General features: G+C 37.9%; 1 protein-coding gene across 19 annotated transcripts in view; it reads left to right on the plus strand.

Annotated features, from left to right (window-relative positions):
• Window positions 1-17,824: 17,824 nt before the first annotated feature.
• The window catches only part of PAM (peptidylglycine alpha-amidating monooxygenase), a 155,173-nt gene continuing 151,925 nt past the window's right edge, over window positions 17,825-21,072 (plus strand). For all 19 annotated transcript variants that reach the window (XM_059418296.1, XM_059418297.1, XM_059418298.1 and 16 more), the window contains exons 1-2: window positions 17,825-17,952; window positions 18,925-19,045. In XM_059418296.1, coding sequence (XP_059274279.1) covers window positions 17,864-17,952; window positions 18,925-19,045 — 210 coding nt within the window. In that variant the 5' untranslated portion in view covers window positions 17,825-17,863. The remainder of the gene's footprint in view (window positions 17,953-18,924; window positions 19,046-21,072) is intronic.

The following is a 21,072-nucleotide window of genomic DNA, read 5'->3' on the forward strand; positions in this document are numbered from 1 at the left end:
AAAACAAAATACCAGGGATATTTTGAGATGCAGGCACCCTGATATTTGTAGCAGCATTTTCTACAGTAGCCAAATTATGGATGTAGGCCAAGTCCATCAATAGATGAATAAATAAAGGAGATGTGGGTATATATATATATATATAATAATATATATATGTGGTATGTATGTATATATATAATGTATATTATATATATTTAAAAATGATGGAACATTAGCCATAAAAAGAAAGAAATCTTGCCTTTTGCAACAATATGGATAAAGCTGGAGAGTATAATGCTAAGTGAAATAAGTCAGAAAAACCCAAATACTATATGATCTCACGCATATGAAGAATTTAAGAAAACAAGTAAGCAGAGGAAAAATGAGAGAGAAACAAGCCAAGAAACAGACTCCTTTTTTTTTAAAGATTTTATTTATTTATTTGTCAGAGAGAGAGAGAGAGAGCACAGGCAGAGTGGCAGGCAGAGTCAGAGGGAGAGGCAGGCTCCCTGTGGGGCAAGGAGCCCGATGTGGGACTCCCAGGACGCTGGGATCATGACCTGAGCCGAAGGCAGCTGCTTAACCCACTGAGCCACCCAGGCGTCCCTTTTTTTTTTTTTTTTTAAAGATTTTATTTATTTATTTGACAGAGATCACAACTAGGCAGAGAGGCAGGCAGAGAGAGGAAGGGAAGCAGGCTCCCTGCTGAGCAGAGAGCCTGATGTGGGGCTCAATCCCAGGACCCTGAGACCACGACCCGAGCCGAAGGCAGCGGCTTAACCCACTGAGCCACCCAGGCGCCCCAAGAAACAGACTCTTAACTATAGAGAATAAAGTGATGGTTGGCAGAAGAGAGGTGGGTAGGGGGATAGGTGAGATACGGGTTGGGGATTAAAGAGTACATTTATCATGAGGAAATATAATACAATACAATGTAATAAAATAAAATAAATTGTGATATGTTTATTGAAAAGCTGATGGTACAGGAAGGGGTGTATAAGAGACTTAAATAATCATTTTCCAAATTAAGAAGTCAGTAGCTAATGAAAGGAACTGTGAGTCAGTAAACCAGAGCATTAACACGTTTGGAAAAATGAAATTAAATACCAGAATAGTCTGCTAAGAGCTGGCAAAGAGTTGCGTCTGAGGAGTAGGACTTGAGATATTTGGGTAGAGAACTGCTGTTTCATTGTAGGGTTTTAGTACTATTTGACTTTATCTATGTATATACTACCTTGATTTACAAAATTATTTTCAAGTTTATTTCCAATTTTCTAAAACTTGATATATATTCAAATTTTGGTATGTATAATTTTTCTTAAACTTTACTATGAGACCCTGGAGAACTGTATGATGTGTTTCTTTGTATCCCTTGTTCCCATTCATTTGCTTAACATTTATTGAGTATGTCAGTGTTGGAACACGTAGGATGAAGTTCCAATCTCACTGGATTAAGAAAGAAAAAAAATGAAACAAACAGTTTTTTCTACCTGAAGATGAGTATGAGGCCTTAGAAAACAGAGTGCATTGGGTAGAAGTAGGCATGGGAATGTGTACTGAAAAATCACGCATTTTCTTCTCTGTAACTCATATGAACTTCTTCCTAACACCTACCCTACAGAGTAGTTGGGAAGTAGTTAAATTAGCCCATTGGAATTATCTGGTTCTTCTGCTTTAACTTTCTTTTTTTGTGTAAATATTTGGGTAATTTCTTTCTTTCTCCCCCCCCCCTTTTTTTTAAAGATTTATTTATTTATTTGACAGACAGAGATCACAAGTAGGCAGAGAGACAAGGGTGAGGAAGCAGGCTCTCTGCTCAGCAGAGAGCCGGATGTGGGGCTCCATCCCAGGACCACCTGGATCATGACCTGAGCTGAAGGCAGAGGCTTTAACCCCCTGAGCCACCCAGGTGCCCCAATATTTGGGTAATTTGTAAATTCAAGTCCCTGTAAAGGTGGCTGTTCCTTTTATTTGCCCTCTACTTTACTCAGGGTGGGTCTTGGTTCAGGCTGTTTGTGCAGCCTCCCTCTGATATCACCAGTCACTGAGTAGAAGGGCTGCGGGTATTTCTATAGGTAACACAGAAGGAAAGGAGGGAAAGAGTGGTGAATTACCAGTGGCTTTTAAAACTTGAGCTTGGAGGTGCCTGGGTGACGCGGTGGGTTAAGGCCTCTGCCTTCAGCTCAGGTCATGGTCTCAGGGCCCCCCCTCCCTGCATGGGGCTCTCTGCTCAGCAGGGAGCCTGCTTCCTCTTCTCTCTCTGCCTGCCTCCCTGCCTACTTGTGATCTCTCTCTGTCAAAATAAATAAATAAAATTAAAAAGAATAAATAAAACTTGAGTTTGGTTTAAAACAGTTCACTGCTATTCCTCTTTCATTGGTTAGAAGAAGTCACATGCCCATTTGGTGACCAGTCCTAGTGATTTCCTTCCTTATGGCTACAGCTGTGGAGAACTGAGGTGTGTCTCTTTTATAGCAGATTATGGTTTCTGCAAAATTCAGACTTGGGAAATTTTGATATGAAGAATAGAGAAAAAAGAATTATAGGGGTAGATAGAAGAGCGGCAGTAGCCATTGGCTACCATTTGGGCTCAGATTCAAATAAATTGATTTGTGGGGCAAATATGAGGGGACAGGAACTTGAATTAGTAAGTTCCATTTTGGGAAAATCAAAAGCAAGATAAGATACTGATTGGATCAGTGTGGAGCCTTAGGAATGTGGGATCAAGAGACCTTGAGAATGAGTATTTGTGGGGGACTCTGCTCCATAGATGCATTCTCCACATTAGGAAATACTATTTTATATGCATAAAAGTATGATTGCTTCTCCCCAGAATTTTTCTATAAATTGATTAATGTTGACTTCCCCTTAGGAGAAAAGTTCAGAAGTTTCCAGGAGTGAATGAAATACTTGTGTGTGTATATATGTATTTTGATTATGTATTGGAACATATTGCATAATTAAACTTAAATATTGTAATGATATCTCATTTGCTATATCCTCGGAGGATAATTGTAACTCAATAAAGAATTTCCCCTCCAGGGTGTTTTGATTTTACATAACAAAGGCTGCCTTAATGAACCTTTATCTCATTACAATGTGGTACCAGTAATGATTTAAATATCAAAATGAAAGGGAAATTTTATCATAGTTTTATTCTCTTTTAGGCAAATTAATACTGCTTAATCCATTTATTTCCCTGGTTTTCATATTAGCATTGGTTAAGATAAAGCTCACTGATAAAAAATGACCTCTTTGATAACAAGCAAATTTTTTTATTTTTTTATGAGAAGATAATGAGACAATTACCAAGTTTCAGGAAAAATAAATAAAGCAAACCATCTTAAAATGTTAATTTGGCATTATATGTTGGCTAATTGAACATAATGATAAAAAAATTCCAAAAAAATGTCAATTTGGCTAAATCAGAATGAAAATTAATAGTATTTCTTTAATATGTTAAAACAATTCTGTGGTCTTGAGTTCGAGACAAAGACAGCACATGTTAGTGCTATATTATTATTTATGGAGGGAGAAATTTCACCTTTTTTCCCTAACCTTGACTTACTTGATCAAGTACTTTAAAGTATGTTTTCCCGGGGCACCTGGGTGGCTCAGTGGGTTAAAGCCTCTGCCTTCGGCTCAGGTCCTGATCTCAGGGTTCTGGGATCGAGCCCCTCGGTGGGCTCTCTGCTCAGCAGAGAGCCTGCTTCCCTTCCTCTCTCTGCCTGCCTCTCTGCCCACTTGTGATCTCTGTCTGTCAAATAAATAAATAAAATCTTTAAAAAAAAAATAAAAATAAAAAGTATGTTTTCCCATTGTTTGAATGAACTCCACTCATATTTAATAATGTTATTTTTTTGTTTCTATCATTCAACTTTAGTCATAGATGAAGATATCATGAAATAAAATGCAAATTCTACCATGCCCAAAGAGCAGTAATTGGCGCAGTATTTTTCTAGATGTATACCAGCATGACTAGCCTGGAACTGCCTTCCGGTTGGTATCCACCCTGACATCAGTGAAGCAGTTATCTCGCTGGCCATTATGATAGTGGGAATGACCAGCTGGTCAAGCATGGGCCATTAATTTTGAATGCATTGATAGAGACATAAATTTCCTGGAAAATCATATTGAAAGATAAAATGGTCAGCTTCTTTTAAATATATTCTGATATACCTCTGGGCTGATTATGTGAACCACCATTTTATGGTTTTATTTTGTTAAAAGGTTTGATGATATTCTTAATGTATTTTCAGGTAACAGTAAGTATGATCACTCTAAATCTTAACTACTTTACCTCTATGAATAGTATATTTAAAGGCCTAATGTCCTATTTTTTTTTTAATTTGGCTTCTAATTTTACAAAATCTTTAGGAATATGCTGTTTCAAAAGAGAGAAATCTTTTGGTGGAATTACTGGATTGGTAGTACATTGTTTGCTTTATCAATAGAGTTTTGCATATTGTCCTAAGTTTTATTATCACCGGAGTTTCTTTATCTGCATTATTTCTTTGCTTTTTGAAAGAGAAACTTAACCTGATGATCATAGAAATTCGCTATAATAAGAAGCAAATTTTTAAGAAAATAAAACTTGTGTCTAAATATACGGACTTAAAATTCCGTATCAAACTGTGAAAAAAATTCTATTTTGAAAGAATCATCTTCCAGCAAAGTAATTCACATAATCCCTCTATCCCTCTATTTAGGAATAAATATTAAATTCAGTAGAAACAAGTAAATAGTAGTAAACTTGATAACTCATATAGCATTTAATACTTGTGTAGTACCTGGTAGTTATATAGCACATTTGATGTCAAAATGCTTTAGCAACAGTAAGTTATGTTTCTTGTCAATATTCCTATAAAGAGATAGACAAGCATTACTAATAAGAACCTGTTTGTCTCACTTAAACCCCAAGCACCTACTTGGGTCTACCATTTTATATTTATTTGTTCCCAGAAAAAAAAAAATCTAACTGCTTGTGGAATATAAATTCTTGTTATTTACCTCCACCACTGATTTCTTTGGGCAGCTTGTTCTACAAGCCTGCCTCTGTATGGTTTTCTTAAGTCGTGCGACACAAACTCGAAGGCTATGACATACCATACCTGTCAGAGCCCATACCCACTAAATGATTCCTAATAATCTTGACACACCATTGATAATTCTTTTGAAATATAGATGTTAGATGGTATTCCTGATTAGTGGAGCAGATTTCAAGTGATTTAGGTTAAGATTTTAGTTCTCTCTTTGCTGAATGACAGAGTTACTATTTTTGTTCTTATTTTTCTTGTGAGGAAGAGTGTTTAAATTTGGATCTTTTAGCCTTATTTTTTTTCCTGACTTTCCAGGGATAATTTTACCATGTCTGCCATATAAAAATGTTCTAGTACTCTGAAACTTTACTCAAAGATGACGCATAAGTACATTACGACTGAATAGTGCGGCGTTAGAAAAACAAGAGAAATATTTTTAAATTTATCCATTGATAAAGCTGAACCTGAAACACTAACAAGAACTTATGTGTCTCTGATACTTTAGTCGTTTCAGAATTTGCCCAGGTTATTGTGTTTCTCATGCTAGCCATTTAGTAGTGCATTTATCAATTACCCCTTATTGGTATAGGAAGAAACCAAAGTTCAGAAATGTGAAATGAATCCCTAATATGGGCCTTGGAACCACAGCTCCTGATTTCAAGTGCAAGTCTCTACTCCCCATTTAGCACCAGTGGTTTCCACCTTTTGACTCAGAATCCACTGGAGGAGGGGGATTCCGCGTGGAGTTTGGAGTCACTGGTGGGAAGCAGGCGTTGTGCAATGTGAAATACCATGTCTTATGTGTACCGTTGGTTTTAGTTATATGGGGGGGGAGCAAAATACAAATTCACTGAAAAGCATTATTAAATCAGTAATAGTTTACTTAACCTTTCCATATCTTCTTCATAAAAAAATACCCGACTTACAGTTTCTATCAAGTGTAGCCTGACGTTTAATAGCTCCTACCTCTGAAATCAGCCATTGTCTACGTCAGTAAATTCCTTAATGTCTCTGTGCCTCTATTTCCTCATCCGTAAAATGGAGATAATACCCTAGTTCAAAGGGTGTTGTGAAAATTAAATGATATAATACATGAGAAGTACTTAAAACATTGTCTAGCATAGAGCAATCATTATTAAATATTATCCTAATTATTAAAAGTATCATGATGATTGTGGATGGGTCCACGAAATGTGATTTTAGAAAGGAGTTTCCTGACTTCAAAAGTAGGAACCAGTTTTCTTTCTGATCCTGTTGTGGGCCTCTTTATTTTGGTTAAAATTGGCCAACACGGCTGGGCTATTTCACATTTTTCTGTTATTTAAAAACTCACCTATTAGTTGTGATATAACTCAAGGTTAGGGCATATACCATTCACAATGGAGAGAGAAGGCAAAATCAACTGGGTATGCTCAGGCCTCCCTTTCTTGGAGTAGGACCAACAGGACTCTACCCAGGGTGTTCTCTGAGGTACAGAGGATTATGGGCCTCATCCTTTTTTAGCTTTCATTTTCATTTCCAGGGTGTAGTGCAAAATACTATGTGAAACCTTGTAAAGAAGTTTAAAAATTGAGGAAGAACAAGCTGGCCTGTAAGCATCTTGTTAAAATAAACCACTTCTTCCTAAGCTCAAGACAGCAAGAAACACTTTAATAGCAATGAAATAAATTCACCACCTGTTTGTGAAGCAGTATCAAAGAGTTCTAGCAAATGTAAGAACGCTTTGATCCTTTTTAGCCAGAAGAAAATTATGAAGCTCTTCATTGATAGTTCATGGGGAGTTTGGGGACGCTGATCAAAGAAAACTATTATTATAGACTAGAAATTAAAATAATCTGAGTATAAGCTGCTTCACTACATTATACTTCTTTCAATGGTGAATTGCATATTTAAAACTTCAAATGAACATCTTATGATTAAGTTAAATGTTATTGTTGCTTCTATATAAAATAAAATAAAAACACTAAAATGTTTTTAAGTAACCGTGTTCTTATTGTTAGCGGCTTTCGAATTACAGAGTTGAGATGGACCTATGCAGGCGGTGCGTAGTGTAGACTTTATAGAATCCCTCTAGGTTATGGTAAACTCAATTGAGTAGAATTATATAAATGAAAGAATGTTTTGGCATTGTTTTATGATCTTTAAGGAAAAAATCACAAACGCTTTTCAATTATATAATAGCATTATATGATTATAGATTCCACTTTTCAGTACTGTAATTATAGAGCTGGGAGCCTTGAAGAAAAGGATAGCCAAACTTATATAATAGGAAGGGGTATGTTTGTGGGCATTTTATTGTAAGTATTTGAACTCTTGAAATGGAAAACATGAGAATCATTTGAAAATTTAGTTCTGCTATGGGAGAAAATGCCTCTGTGTATCACAAGAAGCAAAAGATGAAGTTAAGTATTATTTTTGAATAAGAATCTAGATATTTGCCTGTAGATTTTTTATTTATGAAGAAAAAGAATACTTATTTTTAAACTTATTTTTAGCATATTCTGGATCTGAGCCAGGTTTCATGTGTAGCTAATAGCTCCTGCCTCTGAAGTCATCAGGAAGCATTTAACAAAATATGTAGTAAAGTGCTTTTGAAATAACCAAGCCTAAGGATGTGGAATCAAACAAGGAAAAAAAAAAAATCCCTAAAAAGAGGACATCTTAAAAAAAAAAAAGGACATCTTTTAAAAACTTGTGTTGATAATTGCACGATAGACAGAAGAAGAGACAGATCCAAACCTCTGGACCACATCCTTCTAAGTCTAATGCCAAGCACTAAATATTTGCACTTAAATGGGGTCCCCTCCACCCTCTTCTATACCAACTTCCTCTTAAAAATGGAAGAAAAGAATAGAGTGCAAGGACCCACAAAGGAAGCATTTCAAGAGTAATGCAAAACACCTTTCAACAACAAAATCAGTGTGTCTTTCGGTGATCCACACTTCATTGAAAAACACCAGACACTTGAAATTTAATCAGGTCATGGGTATTAGTTTCAAACTAGTTTCTCAAAAGCTTCACGGAAGAGCAAGAAGAGAATTTATTAATTTTTGAAGTGGCATCTTGTGGAGATAGCTTGTAAGTTCAGGCGGGCATCTCGGACTCACTCCATGAGTTAGGAAAGCAGACATCATGGAGGGCTCTTCACCTTGCTAAGTGACTCTGCAGGACAAGGTTGACACCTTGTTTCCTGTCACTCAACAGGAATGTTTCAAGGAAGAAAGTGGTGATAGCTAGCTGCAGAAGCGCTTTGTGCTTTTTTTCTGAAACTACATTCTCTGTGATCTTTTGAGCTCATAAATAAATCAGATACCTGCTAGGCAAATGAGTTGCATGCAAAGGAGGCCTTCTACTTTTCTGACATCATCAGGACTGCTCTGCTGTTCAAGGCACTGGTTTCTTGAAAACTTCCCAGTGCTGTCCTTAGAACTCAAAGATGTGTGCTGATTGGAACTCAGGGATCTGTTTTATCTTATATTAAACCATGCCAGCACTGACTTTAGATACATGTGTTATGAAGTAACATTTGTATTAGTCAAAGCTGAGAAATTTAATTAAGAATAATGTCTCTTGTTTTTTTCCCCATGGAAGTATTTACAGGACTGAGTGAGTTGGTGACTAATGAATATATTTAAAGGGCATCTGGTACTGATCATGGAAACCAAAAAATAAAGTAAAATTTGTTCCTGTTGGCAAGTTGTTTTTCCAGTAGAATCATATGCTGAATGGTACCCCTGAGATTTTTTTTAACATAAATATTCTATAGTTACCCAGCCAATTTTGACTTGCTAGGGAAAAATACTTCAAATTGGGTGCGTATTAAAATAACGAATCCCAAACTAATCCACGTGAAGAAAATGCCACCCAATTTGGTGCGCCTTGGTAATGAAGAGAACCTTAAAGAGACAAGAAAACCAGACAAAGGAAAAGAAAAGTAAAGTAAAACAAAGAAAAGAAAAGAAAAGAAAAGAAAAAAGAGAAAAGAAAAGCAACAACTTTGTATGTCAAATATGTTGCAAATTCTGTGCTATACATAGGTTGATGTTTATCTCCTTACACAAATGAAGGGTGTACCTCTGGGATCACAACACAGATAATTTTAGGGTACAGCTAGTAATGATAATGAGCAGGGCTGGCCAGGTGTGAAAAACAAAGCAAAACAAAATAAAGATCTCAGATGAATATGCATACAACAACTGTACCTAGGTGCTGAGTGGCAGTTAACACAACTCTTGTCCTCAGGATCTGGGAGTAATAGGGAGCAGTGGGGAGTGTGGCGATGTTCAGATTGTTGGCCCTGTCTTAAAAGGAAGACACTACTTGGCTCAGTTAATTGTTGCCATATGGAAATGTGGGTCCAATGATGCCAGATTTTACAGTTCTTCAAAAGACACTTTTTATGTGAAATTTTTTCATTTTGAAATGTTTTCTCAGAATTCAGATTCAGTTGGGAAAAATTTATGCAAGCCAAACAAAACCTACTTTGGGACCATATTTGGACCTTAGTCATATATCTTCAATTTGTTCTTTCTGAATTAGCTAAATGAGTAATGTTAGTGGGCTTACAGAGGAAGTATGAATGCTTCCTAATATGTGAATGAAAAAAAAAAAAAAAAAGACTAGGTTGCACTGATAGCTGAGTAGTTAAAGGCTTCAAGTGTGGCATCAGATTTTCTGTGTTCAGTCCTAGCTATGTTTCTTAGGCAAATTACCTATTCCCTTTATGTCCAGTTTCCACTTTGTAAGATGGGAATGATAATGGTACGGACGTCAGTTGCTTCCGGTGGGATTCAGCTGAGATTATTAGTAGCACAGTGCCTGTCATGTAATAGTTGCTCAATAAACAGTGGCTATTATTTTATAGTAAAGTGATCTTCAGACAACTTGGCATTTTTGTACTTGAAGAAAACATCCTCTGTGAATAGAGAGAGTCTTTTTTTTTTTTTATGCTGAAAAACAGGAACCAAGAGTATATTTTCTGAAATGTACAAGCCAGGATTTACTGCTGGGTCACCAGAGCAAGTAAAAAAAAATTTTTTTTAAGGCTTAGAGAAATCATCTATTAAATGGGAATAATAGCCTGTATGTCAAAGTAATAAGAGTTCAGTGAGATAATATGTATAAAATCAACACTGGCATGTAAGTCAATAAACATTACTTGCTTTTTTGTTATTTTCCCATTATTTAGAAGTTCCATATCTGCAAGTGCTTTTTGGCAATTTATGTCTCATAAGTATTTGAAGGGAATTGCATGACGTTTCATTTATAAATTAAGCTTCACCTTAATGAACCATATTACACCACTGGTTCTCAACCAAGGTGATTTTACCTTGCAGAAGACATTTGGCAATGTCTGAGACATTTTTGTTGTCACAACTGAAAGCAGTGCAACTTGAGCCTAGTGTGTCGAGTCTAGAGATGCTGCTGAACATCCTGTAATGCACAGGCCAGTGTCCTACAATGAAGAAGTATTGGGCCCAAAGTTTTGCTAGTACTGAGCTGCAGAAACCCTGCATTACAGCTATAAAACCACCATAAAATGTAGTTCATAAAGTTCTTGCCAAGAAAGGAGAGTTATTTGTTTTTCAAGACATCACCTAGCTCAGAGAGAAATTAACATGTATATTGAAATACATAGATTCACATCCAATAAAGTATTTTAAAGATACATTTTATTTTATTTATTTGAGAGAGAGAGAGCATGAGAAGGGAGAGGTCAGAGATTGGAGCAGACTCCCTGCCGAGCAGGAAGCCCGATATGGAACTCAATCCCAGTCCCCCTGGGACTCCAGGATCATGACCTGAGCCGAAGGCAGTTGCTCAACCAACTGAGCAACCCAGTGCCCCCAATAAATTATTTTAAAATGCATATCTGCACCTGTATCTGCATGTATATTTTTCTGGTTACAAAATGCAATATACGCTTGTAGAAGTTAAAAGACTACAAAAACCTATCAATGGAAAGTAAAAGTTTATCTCCCGGGGCGCCTGGGTGGCTCAGTGGGTTAGGCCGCTGCCTTCGGCTCAGGTCATGATCCCAGGGTCCTGGGATCGAGTCCCGCATCGGGCTCTCTGCTCAGCGGGGAGCCTGCTTCCTCCTCTCTCTCTCTGCCTGCCTCTCAGCCTACTTGTAATCTCTCTCTGTCAAATAAATAAATAAAATCTTAAAAAAAAAAAAAAAGTTTATCTCCCCCCCCATCTCCATAGAAAATCATTGGAAATACAATTCAGTTATATTTCTTCAGATTTATAAATACATGTTTATTGTGTTCCATAATTTGATTTCTTTTCTCTTTTGAACAATTCAGTACTAAAGCTGTTATGTGGGGCAGAGCAAGGGAGGCATTCAGGGAGGGCAGCCTGGCAGAGGGTATGGAATACAACTTTGGTAAGGAGAGCATCGTTGTGGTGGGCTGGTGGCCTGGCATGGGTTGTCATAGCCCAAATGAGGTAGAGAAGGTATCCGTGTGTGTGGGCAGCCCACTGTAAGGTGCCAGCCAAGGCCAAGGGGAATGAAGAGCATGAAGAGAAGGGTCTGGTATGGGATTTTTGAACCCAGATGGGATAAGGGGCAAAAAAGCAAGAAAGTGATTAAAAAATACTAGGGTATGTCAGAAAGACACAAAACCTAACTTAAAGAAGCCACAACTGAGGGCGCCTGGGTGGCTCAGTGGTTAAGCCGCTGCCTTCGGCTCAGGTCGTGATCTCAGGGTCCTGGGATCGAGTCCCGCATCGGGCTCTCTGCTCAGCAGGGAGCCTGCTTCCTCCTCTCTATCTCTCTCTACCTGCCTCTCTGCCTACTTGTGATTTCTCTCTGTCAAATAGATAAATAAAATCTTAAAAAAAAAAAAAAAAAAAAAAAAAAGAAGCCACAACTGAGACAGTTTGAGCATCAAAATAAATTAGTGTAAGTAAATTGAGTTAGTATTAAATTAAAACCCATTGAATAAAATAGGAAACAATGAGTCCATTACGATGTAATAAATAAGTGAATAAAATGAAAGTTTACTAAAATTAGAATATTTCCAAAGTCAAAAATAACTTATCCACCAAGAAAATTAATTACAAAGGGAAAAATGCTATCTTTACAGTGGAAAAGCCTAGAAGACCGCACCTTTATCAAATGATTACAGTTAATGTCATCAGTGATGAGACACATCAAAATTGCACACCATCTCATGAGATGCTGCTGTAACCAGCTTCCAAGAAGATGAACTTTGCCTCATGGTATTCACGTCCTTGGGTAGAATTTGCCCACACTAGTGGAGCTGACCTGTGTAACCATAGCATATTACAGAAATTGTGACATGTGACTTCAGATGTTCCATGCTGAAAGACCTTGCACAGTCTGGGGGAAGACAGCTGCCATATTATAAGGGCTTTTAGCAGCCCTTATAGAGAGGGCCACATAGGAGAGGTTGTTTCTGCCAAAAGCCAGCACTGACTTGCCAGCCACTTTGCAAGCAGATCTTTCTGCCCCAGTCAAGCCTTCAGGTGACTATAGCCCTTGCCAACATCTTGATTGTAACCGCATGAGAAAATCACCAAGCTAACCAGCTTCTTGTCCATATGCACAGAAACTATTTGAGGTAATATTTGCTTTCAACTACTAAGTTTTGGGGTGATTTTATATGTGGCAATGGACAACTAATACAGAAAGTCGAGAAGAACACAGCATCCCTTCCGTCATATTCCTCCCAGAGATGAACAACATGAATCTAGTCCTTGTGAAACAGGAAACAAATACTGAGAGGCATTCTGTGAAATAACTCGCCTCTAGTCTTTTTTTTTTTAAATTTTGTTATTATTATTATTATTTTTAAAGATTTTATTTATTTATTTGACAGAGAGATGACAAGTAGGCAGAGAGGCAGACGGGGGCGTCGGGGGGGTAAGCAGGCCCCCCCACTGAGCAGAGAGAGAACCCGATGTGGGACTTGATCCCAGGACCCTGAGATCATGACCTGAGCCAAAGGCAGAGGCTTAACCTACTGAGCCACCCAGGCGCCCCATAACTAGCCTGTAGTCTTAATAGAGTCAAGGTCATGAAAGGTAAAGACAGACTGAGAAACTTTCTTGGAATGCGGAGACTAGACACACGGCAACCTTACATGTAACACTTGATTCTGAACTGGATTCGTTTGCTATAAGGGATACTGGTGGGATAGCTGGCAAAGTTTGGAGACTGAGGATTAGATGATAGCAATGTGTTAGTGTGAATATGTTTATTTTGATGGGTGTATTGTGATCATGTAGTAGATGTACTTCAGGAAATGCATACTGAAGTATTCAGAGGTGATGGGGCTTCACGTCGGCAATTTACTCTCGAATGGTTAAAGGAAAAAATCCTTTGTAACTGTACTTGCAACATTTCTGTAAGTTTGAGATTATTTAAGCATTTTTTTAATTATGCAAAAAGAAAAAGTATGTCATAGACTACAATCTTGCCTATAAAAATAGACCCATCTTGTCCTTTTAAAAAAAAATAATTTTATTTATTTATTTATTTGTCAGAGAGAGAGAGAGAATAAGCAGACAGAGGCAGAGAGAGAAGCAGGATCCCCACTGAGCAAGGAGCGCGATGTAGGACTTGATCCCAGAACCCTGGGATCAATGACCTGAGCCAAAGACAGCAGCTTAACCCATTGTGCCACCCGACATCCCCATCTTGTCCTTTTTTAAAAGGAAGCATAGCACTTAAGTTTTTATAACCAAAAAAAATTTTTTGCCGATCTCCTATTGATGAACATTTAAATTGATTCTAGTTCTTTGCTATTATAAACACACAGTTCTTTGTTATTATATACAATGTCAGTAAATACCATTTTAAACACATTTATGCCTTTGTTCAATTTTTGCCTAAGAACAAATCCCTAGAGTTGAATTGCTGTGTGAATAGATATGCATCCTTTCATCTGTTTAATCATAAGTCGTCGTAGGAAACCACATAAAATCCCCTTTAAAAAAATGAAATTTATAATTTGGGAGTTATTTTCATTGGTTTTCTCCCCCAGTAGAAAGTGATCTCTATAAGACTGAGAACTTTATCTGTCTTGATTATCACCATCTCCAGCATTAATATACTCTTAGGCACTCGATAAATACTTGTTGCAAGAACAGTAATAGCAAACATATATTATGTGTCTGGCACTGTTCTAAGGATATGAATTCATGTACTTCTTGAAACAGCCCTACAAGATAGGTAGTAGGATTATTCATTTTACTTTTGAGGAAATTAAGGGGAAGGGAGGCGAAGTACTTGCCCAGTTTCAAAAGGCTATTCCGTGAGGGAGAAGTCTGGCCAGTTTTGCTCTGGTTTACAGGCTCTCAGCCACTATCCTCTATCTTGGTTCTCTCTTGTTGAGTGAATGAATGAATGAATGGCCAATATATTTATTTGATTGTTTGATCAATTACAAATTTCAGCTACCTTTTTTTTTTCCCTCCAAATGAAAATGGAAAGGAGTGGAATGCTTACTTCGTAAAAGCCAAGTTAGTTTTTTTTTTTTTTTTTTTTTTTTAAGATTTATTTATTTGACAGAGAGAAATCACAAGTAGACAGAGAGGCAGGCAGAGAGAGAGAGAGGGAAGCAGGCTCCCTGCTGAGCAGAGAGCCCGATGCAGGACTCGATCCCAGGACCCTGAGATCATGACCTGAGCCGAAGGCAGCGGCTTAATCCACTGAGCCACCCAGGCGCCCCGAGCCAAGTTAGTTTTATGGTCCTCTGTACTAGGCTGTACTTACTACATAATATTACTGTTCCTGAAATTAATATCTCTACCGGTATAAACCATACATCATTCTTGCTAAGCATTTATGGATGTGGAAACAGAATATTTGCTTTGTATTACAAATAAAATAGTAAATCTGCGTCTGCCCAGCACTGGGGCTCTGCCTACCACTTGGGCTCCTCTGTCCCTGCCTTCCCTGAACCTGGAATATGCACTGTCTGTCTCCCACAGCGAACCATCCAAGCGAATCCAGTGGATTCACTTCCACTGACCACTGTGTTGACTTTTCCTTTTCCGACTCTCCTCTTGAAGATTAAGATGATCTTTTCTTCCTCAAAATTACCTGAATCTTTTTTATAGTACTATAGTATAGGAATACTATATTCTAAACATACCTTATATTAACTGTGTTAAGCCCTCATCTCCCTTAATAGATTGTATTCTTCCAGTTTTATTCACTTTATAAATCCCAACAATATTTTGAACAGAATATGAAATTACGAATTAGTTTTTTGGATGAGGGAGTGGATTTTCTCAAGGAAATATATTTTGAATCTTTAAAATACTGAAAAAAGACTACTAAGATTGGAATATTATATTTTCCACAATTATCAGGAATTATAAAATCACGAAATGGTTAGCCATTATTTTTTTCATGTGGTGATTTGTATTCTGTCTTTAGTTTATAAGGCAGGAAGAACCAAGAAGCATAATCAGCTTTCATTTCTGTAAGACCTTCATGGCTATAAATATCAACTTTGTTTCTAACCCACAACTTCAGTTCCCTTTCTTTTAGTGGGTGTTTTAGGGACATCAAAGGTAATAAAATCAATCAGAGATAAGTGGAATACTTTTTCAAAGGCTAGTGCTTAAGGATGTGTTCCTGTTAGAGAATTTTAATACCAAATTTGTTTCAAGTGTTTGTATAGAATCATACCTCCCTGCCAACTAGAACGACTGTCCTTGAATCCTGTTCTGCATGAAATAATAAAATACAATCCTTTCTTCACATATATTTAAAAAAAAAAAATAAGAACTTCAGGGCGTGTGACATACTGTTACTAGACAGGATTCTCTTTTGTTGCAAAGGCAATAGTATAGCCTTCAGGCCAATTGTTTCTCTTCCTCCAGAAGGGCTTCTTTTCCTTTACCCACAGGATTCAGACAAAGCTGAAGGGTTTTGTTGCTTGAAGCTTGAACAGCAAGCCAGAGAGAAAGTTCAAACAATTATCAAGTCTTTAAAAAATGCCATTGCTTATGTAAATTAATTGTGGTCTTTGGGAGCTGGTGAGCCTTAAGCACCCTTAGATTGGTTGGATATTCAATTATGTTTTATTTGCATTTGGTGTAAGTCACGTTTCCTCTAGAAAGCATTGACCATGAAGTTTTCTGATTTAATTTTAGGTTAGTTCATACTTTTTTGTTTTCTTTTAGGCTTTTGTTTTTTTAATTTTTTGCTTGTTTTTGTTTGTTTTTGTTGTTGTTGTTTAGGTTAGCTTCAATATCTTGTGAATTCCAAAAGATAATTAAGAGGCTAATATATTATTGTGATGCACTTCTATATGGTCTTGCTCATTTTTGGTTTTTACTTTTATTCAGCTGACTAATAGATTTATTTGAGATTTCCCCAAACCATGCTTATAATTAGTGATTGAAGTAAAACTTTAAGACATATTTTTCTTTGGAACTATTTCTATATTGTGAATGATACATCTTAAAATAGTATCTTCTGACCAAAGTTAAAAACTTGATACATAGCCTGAAGTATGTTCGGAAAAACAGTTAAGTCAAAACAAGCATATTTCAAAATTTAGCCTAGTTGAGTCTTATTTCTAAAAATCCTGAGTTCTGCAAGGCTGCTCAGATACATTAGCATTAAGTTCTTGATCATACCCTTTGTAGATAGAATTTTGGGGGGGCCAGCTGAGATTCTCCTTACCGTTTCTAATTGTATTGCATTGTAAATCTCCAAACTTTGTTCGGGAAAGAGTATCTTTTGGGAGGCATGCCTTATAAGTAAGAAATTATTACTTTGCGTATCCAATACAGGATTTTTTAAATAGGCATTTACATTTCCTATATCATATTAACTGCAGATTTTTTATTTGCTTTTAAATTACCCTGCGAACTTCAGAGATTACTTGTTTGGTGATCATTCTTGACCGAGGGTATCTTTCTCCTTAAATATGTAGCACTGATGCGTGTATATAAACATGCCTTTGTTCTCAAAGTCCTTTTCTGTTTGATTACTGTTGTAGCCAAGTGCTTTGTCTCTGTCTTAGTTGTTTTTTTTTTTTTTTTCCTTTCTCTTTTTTTTCCCCCTCCCCTCCTTTTCTGGTACCTTTGTCATTTGTATGAATAACTTTGTTTACATTCAGCAAAGGCATTAAGTGCATTTTTGATGACCAAAGGGAGTGATAAAGGAAGTAAGGAGAAGAAATCCAGAGAGTGGGGTGGATGAAAGGGAAAAGGAGGGAAGAATCCGGAGAGGAAAAGGAGAGAGTGGGTGCGATGGAGGAAGAAGGAGCAAAAGGCTGAACAGGGGCTGTGAGGGTCTGCGAGATCCTGGGGTCTGGTCAAGGGGGAGGGAGACCAACAGACCAGCATTTTCCCCAGGCTCGGGCTCAGGCTTGTGAAAACTACTAATGTATTAAAGAACCTCAGCTGGGATTTGCTGAGGACAAATGCTGTAATGTGTTAGTCATCCATTATCTGCTTCTATTTTTGCAGGTTCTGAATGATGACTGACGCGGGTTTGTGTGATAGCCCTCCCAGTGCCTGTCATTCCTGAGGGATAAGGTCCCCGCGCGTCCAGCCCCAGCAGCGCCAGGGCAGAAAGGGGCTCTGGAGGGCGGAAAGCGTCCGCGGGCGGACTGGACAGAAGTACCGCCTCCGCACGGGGTTCTGCCTGCGGCGGGTGATCCAGACCCCTCGCCTCGTCGTCCGGCTCGCCGCTCTCGCAGAGGCAGATGGTGTGTGGCCGCCGCAGGACGCCCGCCGCGCCCGGGCCATGAAGTAGCGGCCGCTGGCGGCGCCGCTGCCCGACCGCCGGCCCCAGCCCAGCTCCGCGCTCCCGGGTGCGCGCCCGGCGGGGCCGGAGCGGCGAGGACATGGCTGGCGTTCGGAGCCTGCTAGTTCTCCTCCTGGTTCTCCCAAGCAGCTGCTGGGGTTTCAGAAGCCCACTTTCTGTCTTTAAGAGGTGCGTGGGTTTTTTTGTTTTTTGGTTTTGTTTTGTTTTGTTTTTTAAAGCAGGCGGAATGTTGTTTGGATAGCTCCTGGGTAGCATGCTGTTGAAACCGGGATCACGGCTGCGAACCGGAGTGTTGTAGAAATGTGCCAGGTCGACTGACTTGGCCCAAACGACTTGGGGCTTTTAGCACAGTAACTTGGTGTGAAGTCCTCCTGAACAGAAAAAGCCCACCGTGTTGCAGCCAGGCTGCCCTGGGTCTCAAAACTCCAATTACAAGTTGTGATTTCCAACAGGAATTCCCTCCCTCTTGGGGAGACGGGACTGTTGAGTCGTTTAGACTTGAATGCCTTCTTGCTGAAACCAGCTCAGAGAATAAAATATCAAGATAGATAAGTGATGGGGAGAAGCAGATCATGGGCTGGAAGAGCTCAGGAGAAAACACGGAGCTGTATACGCAGTCCTCATAATTACCATATGCAATATTCATGCACTTGTACATTTGTAATTCACATAGTCTTTTTCCAAACCCCTCCTCATGCAATATTATTGTTGCTATTTTGTTTCTGGCTAGGGATGCGAGACACTCACAAAGTCGTTACACAAATTTTACTGAGTTATAGTTAATGTTTATGCCACTAGAAAACCGAAATGCCAATGTTAATTTCTAATTTACTGATATTGTATTTTCACGAAATAGAAAAAGTATGTATTTTGACAAGCTCTTATGCAATTGAGTTTTAAATGTAGCCCGCTTGCTTGTTTTGATCCTATTTTGTTTCCAAGTTGATCATATGTTACTCCTAGACTGTAAACTGCAATTCTGATGTTTTAGAACATTATGTAGTCATTATATCTTTTAGAGTTGTCTTTGGATTTAAATCAATAATCTTTCATTTTAAGGTCTTAGATTTTTTTTTCCTTCTCGTGTTGAGTTAAAATACCATTATGTTCAGGGATATTGAAATGTTCTTCTTTTTTAAGGTTTAAAGAAAGTACCAGATCATTTTCCAATGAATGTCTTGGTACCACCAGACCAGTAATTCCTATTGATTCATCAGATTTTGCATTGGATATCCACATGCCTGGAGTTACACCTAAACAGGTGAGAGGAATTCTATATTTCATCATTCCTTATTCTGTATATGATCTATAATGAAGCAAGGAAACTGCATTTACAGCAGTAGTAACTTTCTTTGAAAGTAAGCATTTGCTTTCAGGACTCCTTAGGTAGGGCCAGAATAATTGAATATTATAAAGAGAAGTAAATCTTTCAAAATAAATCTTTCAGTTAAATTTCTTCTTTAAAATTTTACTCATATTGTTATTTGTGTTTTAAAATGGAACCTTGGAAATTTATGTTTTGAAATCCTCAGTGGACTAATAGCCTCTGTAACACAGCATGTAATTATGGATTAAGATATGAAAAATTATTCTAATAAAGGGAAATGATATTGAACAGCTGCTTCTGAGAAACTACTTTATTTAAATGCTCTTCTACTGCAGCCACAAATTGAGAAATTAAAAAAAAAAAAAGCTTGTGTGTACTGCCAAGAATTTCCAAAACACTGCATACTTTTAAAACTTAAGAAAACTGTTCATACAGGTGGTTGATTGTGAGTTTTCTTTGGTGTGATGTCCTTGTTAGAAAAGATATATTATGAAGAGATAATGGCAGAGCTCATACAAATGTGACCTACAGAGCATTTTGAGTAGAACTAGGTTGTTGCTAGGGCTTTCCCTATTTTAGAAGAAGCTCTAACTCACTGCTGTCAGTGTGTGCAAGGTGTTTCATTAAGCATAAAAAGGCCAGAATTAATTATGCTTTGCAGCCAGGCAGTGCAGGGATTTACGTGTGTCATTAAAAGGTAGTCTTCTCCTTTGGAAGGGCTGCGGAGATAGGGGAAGACTGAGGTGTTATAGAGCCGCAGTGGCTGATGACTCATTGCTGCAGATAACATTCTATTTTCTTTCTTTCTTTCTTTAAAGTCCTGAGAAAATAAAAGTCTTCTATTTATTGGAGAGAATTCCCTTGAAATTGACAATCAGATGCCCTAAGAAAATACACACAGTCCTTTTTGGGGGGGAACTAAGGACTGACATTCATTTACTTGAAAACCTGTGTGTAATCTAGCTATCTGTGAATAACTACTTTACTGTTGTCAGAATGACCCTTGCCCCGATCCTCTGTCCATTCCCAAATGACCAGGCACATGACTTTTCTGTACATTCAGTTGTTACTTTCCTGGCCTTTAATTCCATAGCTGTTGATTTGGTATTTAGTCAGAAGAGGTATAATGAGATTGGGAATAGGAGAGACCAGCGCCAGTTGGTGAAGTATGCTTCTTCTCATCTCTTCTCACTTTTCAAAAGCTATTTTTCACCTATATTTGCTTTACATTAAAACTGACTTTACGGGCACCTGCGTGGCTCAGTGGGGTTAAGCCTCTGCCTTCGGCTCAGGTCATGATCTCAGGGTCCTGGAATTGAGCCCCGAGTCGGGCTCTCTACTCATCAGGGAGCCTGCTTCCCCCTCTCTCCGCCTGCCTCTCTGCCTACTTGTGATCTCTCTCTTTCTGTCAAATGAATAAATAAAATCTTTAAAAAAAAATTGACTTTATATTATTTTTTTTTTTAAATCCACCAGTTGGTCTTTAAGCACTCTTTTCCCACAGGAATATTAATATTTTCTCATATAATCATTTGTCAAGGTTCGTTATTAATCTGTAGTTTTTCTTCTTATTATTTTGCAGTAATATTTAATTTAACAGTAATGATAGTAGGTAACTGTGTTTGCACCAGTACTCTCAGAAAGAGTTCCTAGAGGAATTGATTATTTAAAAAAATGAAGAGTAGCTCAGTTTCCATAAAATAAAATGTGTTTACTCTTTTTTATAATCTTATAATCATCAAAATAACTCCATGGCAAAAAAAATGCATATCAAGTTACCGCTTGTTCTTTTCCTTCATCTGCATTTTTTTTTGCTTCATGCCGTGGACACTTGCTGGTCGCCTTCCCAGCAGACAGTCCTGCATGGCTCCTTCTCTTTAAACCACATGGTTTCCAGGATTTTTTTAGCCAGGATCTGGAAGTGGAGCCCATGGATGAGGATTAGCAAATCACTGCCCTCC

This window comes from Mustela nigripes, chromosome 12 (assembly GCF_022355385.1).
Source record: "Mustela nigripes isolate SB6536 chromosome 12, MUSNIG.SB6536, whole genome shotgun sequence".
NCBI classification, from domain to species: domain Eukaryota; kingdom Metazoa; phylum Chordata; class Mammalia; order Carnivora; family Mustelidae; genus Mustela; species Mustela nigripes.